This window comes from Corvus brachyrhynchos, unplaced genomic scaffold (genome assembly GCF_000691975.1).
Source record: "Corvus brachyrhynchos isolate BGI_N302 unplaced genomic scaffold, ASM69197v1 scaffold302, whole genome shotgun sequence".
In the NCBI taxonomy this organism is placed as follows: Eukaryota; Metazoa; Chordata; class Aves; order Passeriformes; family Corvidae; genus Corvus; species Corvus brachyrhynchos.
This window is the reverse complement of record NW_008237244.1, coordinates 1,900,155-1,912,134: the sequence shown is the minus strand read 5'-3', so window position 1 is coordinate 1,912,134 and position 11,980 is coordinate 1,900,155. Positions and strand designations below refer to the sequence as shown.

Sequence of the window (11,980 nt, the reverse complement as noted above, 5' to 3'; positions counted from 1 at the left end):
AACCCTAAAGCACTCAAGACAGAACATGACTTTCAAAATACATGGGTGATGGATATGGGAGAGAGGGCCAGAACCTCTCCAGGTAAAGCAGAAAATTACCTTGAAGAAAGTAGGCATAGACTCTCCTTTGAAGGGTTAGATTTGTGCACATGGTGTCTAAGGAAGATTTGGGAGAAGGAGAGAGGGAACATTTTCATCAGCCAGAAGAATTGGTGCAAAACTTGCCAGTATTGCTCATAACACCTGAAAGCACTGGATATTAAAATCTGTTTGTGTTTTGGTTGGGCCTACTTTGCTTTCTTATTTTCCCACACTCATCTCAGCTCAGTATTTTGATGAATGCAATGGAAATATACCATCAACTGGATTTCTGTGAGTGTTTGAGACAAAGGTGTGTGCCTGAAGACATTTTTTGAGTGTCACTAGCCACTCATAAAAATTTTAGTACAGCTGATTAACAATGTTATTTTCAATTTACTTTTATTTTCTCTTAACATGCTTTGCACTTCACACCTGGCAAAGCAAATGGTATGGAAAAATTAAATATAGGACTGTTTCTGTCAGTTATTGTACATGCTAGCTAGTGTTCCACAGAAGATTGTTTATACTCAACTACTTATTCATGACTTCTAATTAGTACTTAGCTAATCATCATCTGCAAAGCAGACTTATTTTACTTGGTTTATTTATTAAGGCTACTGGGGATTAGCATCTACAAGGTCACTTGACAAAATTCCAACTTTGCCTGTCAGACAAAGGTTACTCTAATGAGCTCATGAATTCCCAACACCGTGCGCTGCCTGCATGGGTACCTCTCCAACAGGATCACAAAGCAGACTTCAGCTAATGACTGATTAATACCAATTTAGTCAGCGTAATGCCTCCTGTTGCTACAGCTTTTCCAGCTTTTCTTCTGCAACAGCACTTGTAAAGTCCCTAAGAAATCCCACATGTGTGTACTAGCTTTGCATACAGCAATTTTGACCAAAGGATAAAATTTTGCAGCAGCAAATTTCAGAACTCCTGCATCTAGGCGAAAAGATAAACATTCAACATTTCTCTCAAGAGTTGATCTTTTTTTGTTTTAATTTTTATATATATAAATATATCATAAAGCGTACCATTTCCTCATTTCAGTACAGATTTTTTGAACTTTACTAAAATAAATGAAATATAAATGCTACAATTTTATGTTTAAAACAAGTTTTTATGACAGCCTTCCCCTAAGAGCAGGCCCGGAAACTCTGTTAGCTACATGGAGAGAGACAAAAACACCCCCAAAACTTCCTGCTATGCAAGAGCATTCAGAACAGCAATGTGTCTTAGATGGAGCTGCTTGCAGGTTCCATGAGTTCCTCACATGAATGCCCACTCTCCTTAGTAGCAACTACTTCATTACTAACCTGAAAACTTCACATTCAACATTTATCTCCCTTAAATTCATTGTCAAGACCCAGTTTTTCATATCTGTGTCTGCTTTTGCTGATCCCAAACGGCAAGAGGTATTGTCAGTTGTGGATTTGGAGATCAGGATTGCAAATTGCTGAATTTTCAGATAAAGCCATATGACTTCAACCACTGTAAACCTAGTAAAAAAATGTCAGCCTTCATTTTGTCCCTTCTCCTTCACAACCTGGAAAGTGTTCACAGCATTGAAACGATGAGGCATAAGAGTGGATGATACACCCAGCACATGTTTTGCACTTTCATACTTCTTCCCAGTCCTGTCTTTGACCTTAACTGGTGCCTCCTAGGCAGGAGAGGAGGTTCCAGGTGATTACTACCCCACCCATCACAACCCCTTTGGTTCAGCCTTACTACACTTTCAGGTCCTGCAGGTGAATATTTAACAACTAAAGCAGCAATCTAAAATCTGTCAGTGTGTCTTGCTGCCAAGGGGTTTGTTGTTGGTTTACTCCTCCTCAACACTTACTTTCCAAAACAGATACAAACAAACAAACAAAAAAAAAAACCAAAATGAAATTTTAAAAACAATGGTAACACCACAATATCTGTTTAAAACAGTACTGCCTGTGCTCTGGACAAATTGTTAAGAGCAATTCAGCATTCTTATAATTAACCCACAACAAAAGAAGCTATAAGATGCCACAAATGAAGGCATAATTGGCCACACAGAGGCAACACTACCATGAATGTTGTTTGGCAAGAAAAAAAAAGCAGATACATAATTCATCCAAAGGACAGGTTCAGAACTGCCCGGCACTGCTGGGATCACACTGCAGGAGACGGACTATGGATGGATCACTCTTGGCGCCTCGGATGAACTCTTCCAGAGAGAGCTTTCCTGGAAAAGAAACACGTTTACTTAGCGCATGGGGTGGGTTGCAGAACACCTGTCAAGCCTCTGGCCACGCATGATGGAAGGCAGCCGGGGAAGCCAGGCAAACCCCTGGGAAAGCAACCCTGCAAGGTGAAGGCCTGCCTGCCCACACCCTGTTGGCCTTGCAGGTCGTCCCACGTGTGTGGGACACCCCAGCCACCCCTGGTAGCTGTGCCTACCCTGGAGGGTGCCTACCATCACGGTTGGTGTCCATCTGGCGGAAGATCTTCTCGGTCCTCTTCTCTGGTGTTGACTCATCTTCTGGCATCTTCATTACAGAAGAAACCATCTTATAAATTGCCTGTGTGATAGACAGAAGCAAAGAGCTTGTAAGAAACACAGTATCTTAATGCAAGGGTACAATGATCTTCTTGTGACAGAAACAGGCAGAAGATATCCTGGGAATACCAGAGAGACCTGCTTTTTGGGTGCTGGAGGGTGTTGGATGGCACCAGTACATGCAGCTTCCCTTTTCTGTGGAACACTCGTTTGTGAAATACTGTGTTTCTTTACTTAGTCATGGTCAAACACCATCTGGGTTTGGACTAAGGCTACATTTTTCCTTATTAAGACAGTCTTTGGATGAATTTATCATTTGTACAACACATTAGGCAATGGCAGTTCCCAGAGCCTGGAGGAACAGCCAGACCACCAAGGTCTCGTCCTGTGCTGTGATGAATCTCCATGCTTTGGCCACACAGGCTTCATCCTCACCACACCTGTCTCCTCACCCTGCCTTTCCTTCTCCCCCATCTCCTTTCTCTCCCTCCTTGGTCAGAATCCTGTCTGTGGGGAAAGCAATGACTCACTCCCTGCATTTTCTGCACCTCACAGATAACAAAGACTGGACCATCAAGGAGGTGGCCTTTTCCTTGGGGGTTGGTGAGTGTGCACAGCTCAAAATCATATGCACAGTTCGCTCCACAGAGACCAGATGTTCTGCTCCCACAGAGCACCACTACCACCCATAGCTATTCTCTGCACAGACACATTTGGTACTAGCTGCCCCTGAAAGAGGGGTAATGTTAATTTTAAAACAAGGTTGAGGATCTGTCTCTGCACTGGTCACCCAAACCTTGCTGGCAAACGTAAGCATGCAGCGCCAGTGAACACCAGGGCTCTGCGTTAGGTATCTCTGCGGTGCCACAGCTGGGATAGCAGCAGCACCCAGATGGCTGCAGGGTGGTGGCCTTGGGGGATCCTCCCAGCCATTTGGAGGGGGAGCCCATCCCAGCCCAAGGCACCATTGCCCTGGTCCAACTTGGCCCTTCTGCTGCCCACTGCAACTCGTTGGCTGTCGCCTGATTGCTTTAGTTATTTGTTCTTCCTTTCCTCCTGCTTTGGGAGGGGGGTCCCTGATGCAAGCCAAGACTTCTCACTGGGCCACCCCTCTCTTCTCTTCCCTTCCATGAAGGCACTCTGCCTAGCAGCTCACATCACCTGGCTTAGAATCCCCAAGGATTTGCTCCAGGAATGTAACAGCACAGAGGATGCCACTAAGCAGCACAGACATTTTACACTCAGACTAGGGAGCATCCGCTTCCTTGGCCATCTTGCTGGATTCTCCTCTGCCAACAGCTCACCTTTCACACCTCCTGGGCTTTAAAGAGACTTACATCCTAAGAAAAGCATTTGTCTGGTTAATTAATTACCCCTCACTTATGCTCAGCATAATCAAACATCTCCTCCCCCAGTTATGTCACCAAGAGTGTGGCTGTAGTTTTCAGGTCTGCCCTTTGGGAAGTGTAACACAGGCTATGGACCTGAGCAGGAGAATAGAGGTGAACACTTCAGCATGAACACCTGCTGGCTGAATAGAAAAGTGGTGGACACCCTTTTAATCATCATCACCATCATCATCCTCATCATCATCATCATTTGAACTGCAGGAGTGTCCAAAGGCTCCCAAGAGAACTAGTGTTCCAGAGTACTCAGCACAGGCAGGGATGCTGTCCACACAGCCATGATACTCTGACACCAGGAGCACAGGAAAAAGGATGAACATGCAAGCATGTAAACACAGGGATGAGGGGGCTGGGGGAAGGAGGCAACAGGGAAGGAAAAAAATGGTGGACAGTAAGAATTTAGACCTTGCTTCTCCTCATCAGCATGCAAGGCTTGCGAGGGTCAGAGCAGAGATGAGGCTTATAAATCTGCCGCATCTGAAGCTGTCTGGCTTTTGTCTGGGGTAGGAAGAGAGGTGGAGGGGTCACTCCCTCTCTCTGGGTGAGAGGACGGCAAAGCAGAGAATCTGCATTGAAAGTGTGGGAGGAATGCCCCAGACCGGGAGTGAGGGCGTGTTTACCCCATCAAAGTAACCATAGTAAGAATATGCAGATTTTTAGGACAAAAAAAGCTCTTCAGGATGACTTCATCCTACAGGGTCCTTTTCACAGAGGCGTGTGAAGCGAATAAGAGATGAGATATTCTAGGAAAGCCAGATGGGAATAGCATAGTAAGCATTCCTTTCATGCTGAAAATGGTTACTCTGGACAAATTCTTCTGTCCTTACTTAGAAGTTCATTGGGAAGTTTTCCCAAAGTAAAAGCCAGCTAAAGCTGATTAAGAATCTTGAGACTTGCCCCATATTAATTCAGTGCAGCTACACAGAACTCTTTATTGTATGTTTGAAAGAGAAAGCTCTGAAAGGAATTTGGTTTCATGCAATAATTACACAGAGCTGGGCTGTGCTAACCCTGGGCTAGGACCTGCAACTGAAAGGCTGCAGGGGTTCCACTGCACATGGAGTGCAACTCCCTGGCCTCCCAGAACCTGGACTGAAAACCAACAGCGGCATTCAGCACTGGAAGTTGCTACCTGCCAGCAGTCTCCTGAGTCAGGGCAGCTTTAATAAGTGAACTTCTGTCAGGAGTGCTCCTTACAGCTCCCTGGCACCCTTGACTGACACGAGGAAGTTGTGCCTCCAGAGCCCTGTATACATCACTGGAGCAAGCACAGGCTCCAGCTTCATCTGCTGCTCTGCTGAACTCTCCCCTTTGATTTCCAGCTGCGTGTGGATGAGCAGCAATGGGTGATTTCAGGGCAAATCTCATCCCTTTGCCCACTCACACAGGTTTTGCTCCCAGTTGCTGGCTGCCACTGCTGCACTCAGACCAGAAGCCTTGGTGAGGGCTGCATTTTCCTGGTATACTTGACAAACTGTCAAAAAGCTCATTATGGTGACGGCAACAGCAATGACAGAACAAATTTTCAGTCGATCCTTTTTACTCTGTTGAAATAAATTCTGATGCCTGAAAGTCTCATGGTGTGAATGACTGGCCTGAAAAAAACTGTTTTCCTCTCAGACTCATGGAGATTTTTGACATTGCCTTTACAGAGCCATATCAGCTTTTTCTTCTTCCCATACCAGCTTCTGTTTCTTCCTGACTTGCAAATAAGCTATTACAGCAAGTGAAACGTGTGTACTCTGTTTTTATTAAACTGAAAGTGTTATTCTTGTCTCTGCACAGTATTCTTAAAATGCCTTCTGAGTCCATGCAGTGAAAAAATTTACCCTTAGAACAAGGTTTCCATCTCTCATTTGAACTCTTATTTTAAGAGACTAGCCAAATATGTCCTGTTTCAGCAAGGGGAACAAATCTTCTAACTGGTTTGCAGCTATTTTTGAGTGCACTGGGCTATTTAGATTATAGGTAAACATATGGCAGACATGAAAAGCCAGAGACATGAATCTGAGAGGAACTGTGACAAGGTCTGTCAAGAGGGCAGGCTGTGAAGCCTCCTCCTGCAGTAGTCTGCAGATGTGCTGTGCCTGGTAAGTGCAGCAGTATCCCATGGAACTCCTTTTTTGAGGCTCTACAACTGCCAGCCCACCACTAAAGTCCTTCAACTTCCAAACTGTGCAGTTGGCTTCATGTGGATCTATAGGCAGGGCTTTTTGGAGACTGGTCTAGGGATGCTCACAGACAGCCATGGTGAGTCTGCACGGCTGTGCCTATGTGGTTAAAGGGCATGACGGTGTACAGAGCTTAAAGGAATGCAAGTGCTCTGCCACCTAGCACATCATTTTGCAAAGAAAATAGGCCTTAGAAAGATGTTATGGACCATTCAGGTTCATCTCCTTGGTAGCTGGCCAGTCAGAGGGCTCCTGTGGGACATCTTAACCAATGGTTCTGCTGTTCCCGTGCTGCTGCTGCTGCTGCCACTGTTACCTCAATGCAAAGCTGAGCAGGAGTGCAGTGCCTGCATTGCCTTCAGTGCTGTTAGATTAGGCCAGAGCAATGGAAAGGCAATGCAAGGAAGCATCAGCGTAACAGTGAAAATCACTGCAGAGAGAGGGCTTTCAAAGCACAAAGAAAAGCAGACTGAAAAAGAACAAAAGTGTGCCTTGCCCCTATGCTATTTAAAATACAGTAATCCCACACTAACAGGGGAAGTATTTTTCAGTGAATCTAAGACTTTCAGACTAAAGGTGTTTCTTTTAGCATTCATTTTGATGTGTTGTCTCAGGCAAAAACCCCAATGAAAACATAATCCTGCTCTATCAATTTGCAAATGTATGCTAGATAAGGGACTGGCAATAGGTTCCTTTAAGACATATATCAGAGATCTGTTGGAGTTCTGATTTTCACTCCCAGAAAAATTATGACAGCTGAGAGCGCCCAGGAAGATATTTGATACAGAATCCTGTCATTCCATATGAAAAAATAATCATCTTTCATAAATGAAAGTGATAGTTGTTTGCTGGCTTTTTGTATCTAATCACTCTACATCAAAGGAACCTCTCAACAAAGCAAGAAAATATGCTCATCTACTTCAGTTTCAGATACCAGCTGAACACGTTTCCAGAGACTACACAACAAATCCAATCCGGCTGGGAGGAGCTATGGCTGACCAGTGCAATACAGGGAGATCCCTGCATCCAAAAAAGCCTGAAAGAAGAGAACAGGGTGAGATCTACAAGTACACTGCCTTATGGGAAGCTCCATCACAGAAAGAGCAGCTTTCCTGATTGAAAAACTGCTGATAGTCCATGGTACAGAAATAACTGTTTTTCAGGCTAAAAACCAGTTATTTCAGACCCTCAAATTTGGGTCCCTCAAAATGAGGTGAGATTATAAGCATCATGCAGTTGAGTTTCACATTCAGTCTGAAAGGAGGAGAGAGCCAAACCTCCCAAGAAGTGCAGTGGGATGGCTGGAGTGCCAGGCTGAGGGCTGTAGGCAGCCAGAGTGCTGCTCAGGATTGGATACGCACATTGGCAGAACGTCGCCCTATGCTGATCCCTAAGCGGCAATTTTGTTTGATGATGGCATCATGGCTGTAAAGGACAATGCTATGATTTGGTACTGATGTGAACATGAAGAACAGGCAGAGCATTTCAGCCTCTAAACTTGCTGGCAAGCAGATCTGGGGTAACTGGAAAAAGCTTCTGGCTTTGCTGGTCCTCGTTTGGCTCACTACAGAAAATCCAGCCACTGATGTTTTCATTTCATTTCATTTGACATGAACAAATCTGTGGCCTTGTTCTCCCTGGTTGTAAATCTCGTCGCCTGGGGGGTTTGTGCTGCCTCTTGGCACGGCGCCTTCCCGGGCTCCTCAACAGCAGCGAGGGGTCCTGCAGCCCCCGTGGTGTCTCCTCCTCCAGAGGAGCGGGTGGTCACCTGGGTTTGGCTCCCTGTGTTTCCTATGTACTACATTAGCTCTTTTGGGATTCTTTTTGGTTTTTTCATGAGGAGAAATACAGCCAGAAAAACAATAATTGACAGACTGTTTACCCTGCCTGGGGGAGAGGAAGATTTGTAAGGAACAGTAGATCTCCTAATGCAAATATTCCATGGGGTTTGTCACGGCACAGAGACAGGGAGGTCCTGCTCCTCAACTCACACACAGGTACACAAAACAGACTAAGTGAAAGATGACACAGAAGCTCTAGATTTGCAGCTGAGCTTTGGATCTGCTCTTGCTGAAGCGGCGCAAGTGCTGGTATTGGCCACTGAAGGATGTGAGAAGGGCTCTGGTAGAAAGACAGGAGCACCACATTAGGCTGACTCCCTAAACGCAGCTTGCCATCACAGCCTGTAATTTGTGTGCATTACTTTCCCTCGGTTTTCAGTGCAAATATAAGTCTGAATAATACAGTACATTGTTAGCACTTCAAAATTTCCAGGGAAAGGAAAGGATCTTGATAACAGGCTTTTTTTTTTTTTTTTTAAAACAGTGCTGCATTATACAGATTCAAGCTGTGTAAATACACTGCCATATAAAAAATGTTCTAAATCTTTCAGTAGAGTGATGTGCCTCAAGGGCAAAAACATGTTGGAGAAAGCCAAAGTGACATGGGACTCACACCACACAAAAACACAACCAAAGAAGGTATGTATGGGGTCATCATCTACCCAGATAAGGTTTATCTATACTGGCAATTTCGTATGAAGACAGCTAGTATGATTCTAATAATGCAGACCTCACTGGAATTGGGCAGACAAAACACCTTTATAATATGGGAGCTGGTTCTTCATAATAACATGATTTCAATGTTGATTTGCTTCTTATTGTGGAGGGAGCCTGCCTTCCTTAAAAGTACACTCCCTCGTTGTTCTAATATAACTTGATTCAACTGTAATTAATCATAATTAATTGACAGGGTTAGAGAATCACATTTATCAGGAGGTTAGTTGCTGTGCTCCAGCCCAAAAGAGCTCCCAGGGAAGAAATATCCATGCAGCTTGTCGCTCAGGAAGAGCTTGCAGTGGATATTAAATGCTGGAGTTTGAATTGTGACATGATCTTTGTCAAGTGAAACAGCATTTTATATCCAAGCAGTTATGCAAGATCATAAACCAATGCTGCCAGTTTTTCTTTCAGTGTCTCAGTGCAACACTGCTTCACAATTTGCTCTGAAGGAGGGAGCCCAGCAGTGCCTCTGAGCAGCACATACCTGCACGATTTCCAGCATCTCTGACTTACTGATGTAGCCGTTCCCGTCGAGGTCGTACATACTGAATGCCCACTTCAGCTTTTGCTCCAGTTTTCCTCTTGACGTTACACTCAAGGCTATGATGAATTCTCTGAAATCTATTGTTCCATCTCCATTGGCGTCAAAAGTGCGGAATACATGTTCTGCAAACTTAGAAGCGTCCCCGTAAGGGAAGAAGTTTCCATATATTTTTTTAAACTCCTCCATAGATAAATGTCCACTTGGACAGTCTCTCAAGAAGCCTTTGTACCACTCCTGGATCTCATGTTCTGTAAAGTCTGTACTTTCTAGCAAATCTTGCATGACTTCAGGGCGTAGTTTGCTGTTTTGCTTTCCCATATTGGAATTAAAATATTACCTGCAGAGCAAAACCAAACACATATGAATTATTATTAATTATTGATACTGATTAGCTTGGAGGGTGTAGAACAACAGTATGCTGCATTATGAGTTTTCTGATGATAGTTCACTCTTGGGAATCAACTGAAACCTTGGACAATATCCAGTACTACATGTATACTCTTAAAAAATTAATAAACCTTATCTACATGTTGATTACATTGTCTTTTGACAGTCTGGAGACCTGTAATTACATTGAATTTATTGCCATCCTATTTTCCCCCTGAAATCATGAGGTAAGCAATGGATGTTGCAAGGCGCAGCTGACCAGTAGCTGTGTGTTGCAGCACACCCTCCATCCCTGTCACCCCACTGTCCTGACGACCTGGCCTAATGAGGAACAATTTTTGTACCTCTGGTGGAAACCAGACTGGTACAAAGGCCTGTGTTCCCTTGGTCTTGTTCCAAAATGGGATCAAGGTGCAACTGCAGTGTACACTGAAACCAGTAGCTCCAAAGCCCTTCTACACACATCTTTCTAACCAGAAAGCAAACCAGAAATTGCCTCTTTTGTTTGGCATTGACCAATTCCTATTTTACTTCAAAATGAAGATAAAATCTGAAGAGATTTTATCAACGGTGGATTCCCCCACCTCTAACTATTACTGTGTTTTTAATCTTCCTTGCAGCCAAAAACTGGATCTATTACTAAGTAATAATAATCTGGGTGGTCATAGCTCTTTGAAAAAACCTCTTTAAAAAAAAAAGAAAGAAGAAAGGAAAAAAAAAAGTACCTAGACAATGAAATTGGAAATTCATTTCTCTTAAATTAACCATTAAGAAGTATTACTGGATACAGTCTCTATTAAATCACCTTCATTATATTTCATTTAAGGCAAGTTGCTACATATCACATTGTGCAGCAGATTTACTAATGAATGATGCCTTTGGGTTTTAAGTTTTGGAGCCTGAGTGCCTTGGCTCCACAAAGCAACATCAGTTTTACTGGAAGCTTAACATTATACTGATTTGTGGGAAGCCCTTCTCTATTGACAGAAACCTGCCTGAGAACTTGTCATGCAAATGACAGTCACAACTAAGATGTGATGTATGGATAAGTACAGTAGAATTGCAAAATAATTTAAACATGACTCACACTGTTGTCAGAATGGAGTCTCTGGCCCAGAGATAGATTTAGTAACAATGACTGGAATGGTTAATGAGCATTCAGTAAAATGTCCTTTCTTAAACAAGATACTACTTTTAAAAAATGAAGAATAATACAGTATTGATACATGACAGAAGCAACTACTGAGAAATGTACCACCATTCGAAGCTAATCTACCGTCTCTTCTATTTGACACTGGGAAGAAGAAATTGAGGCTCCCCTAGGCTGATGCTATTATTTTTTCTTGTGGGAAGCTCCCCTTCTCCCCAAGGAATTTGAGCTCCCCAAGGCATCTAGAGGACTGATTCCTTAATTCCCTGTGTTCTTGGATCAGAATGACCAAAAAGCTGTATTTCTCAAGTGTAAAAACTATGGGATCCATCCTAGATTCATCCGCGTCTCCAGGATCTACTGATGGCTGTTTGCTAACTACATGTCCTGTCTAAACATGTTGCCTACACAGTTCATGGAGAACAGGCTCCCCCGTTCACAGACAGGAGGCTGGGAAGGGTAAAGAATCCTGCCCCGTGGGGGCCTATCCACCTCCTGACCCTTTCAGGGGCTTGGTTGACTATGTTGACCAAACAATTTATTTTCCTCCAAAGTGCCTCCAAAACACTTGAAAAGTGGAAAATGCCACCTCAAAGGTAATTTTTTCTACTGCCTTTTGTATTTTCATCCTGATCAAAACATGCTGTACAGTTTTTAAGTAATCCAAGCTCTTAATGCCCTGAAAACAGCAAAAAAGTCCCTGTTTCATAGGCCTGGTCCAACAGCTGCCGAGGCAGCTGAACGTTGTGTTGCCTTCCACGGGTGTTGGACAGGGCCCTAAATAAACAACCTGGGAATTAGCTGAGCGAATGGATTACATTAGGGCAGCCAGAGGGCTTTATGTCAGGCAAAACAACACAATCAGGGTCTGCCAGTGGGATGGAAGAGCAACTGGACAGCGGAAGTGGCCAGGCTCAGTTTATAGTGGCACTAGTTTAACACAAAACCCCCAGTAAAATCCCCAGAGTAGGTAGCAGCTGCCCACATCCCTGGCCAGCAGCTCTTCGACCCTGCCAGAGGCAGCACACTTTCCAGACCACAGAGTAGGGAGGGAAGATTGCTGACTAAGGTGCAAACCAGCTGTGGTAGGAATGAGCTAGAATTAGCCATATAATCCCCTCCTGCTTTTTAATAACTCAAA

At 43.9% G+C, this 11,980-nt stretch overlaps 1 protein-coding gene across 1 annotated transcript in view; it reads right to left on the bottom strand.

The window, feature by feature from the left end:
* Positions 1-642: 642 nt before the first annotated feature.
* The window catches only part of NCALD (neurocalcin delta), a 51,888-nt gene continuing 40,550 nt past the window's right edge, over positions 643-11,980 (bottom strand). The window contains exons 2-4 of the mRNA XM_008630677.2: positions 9,243-9,639; positions 2,537-2,642; positions 643-2,305 (exon numbers count right to left, since the gene is read on the bottom strand). Coding sequence (XP_008628899.1) covers positions 2,208-2,305; positions 2,537-2,642; positions 9,243-9,620 — 582 coding nt within the window. The 5' untranslated portion in view covers positions 9,621-9,639 and the 3' untranslated portion in view covers positions 643-2,207. The remainder of the gene's footprint in view (positions 2,306-2,536; positions 2,643-9,242; positions 9,640-11,980) is intronic.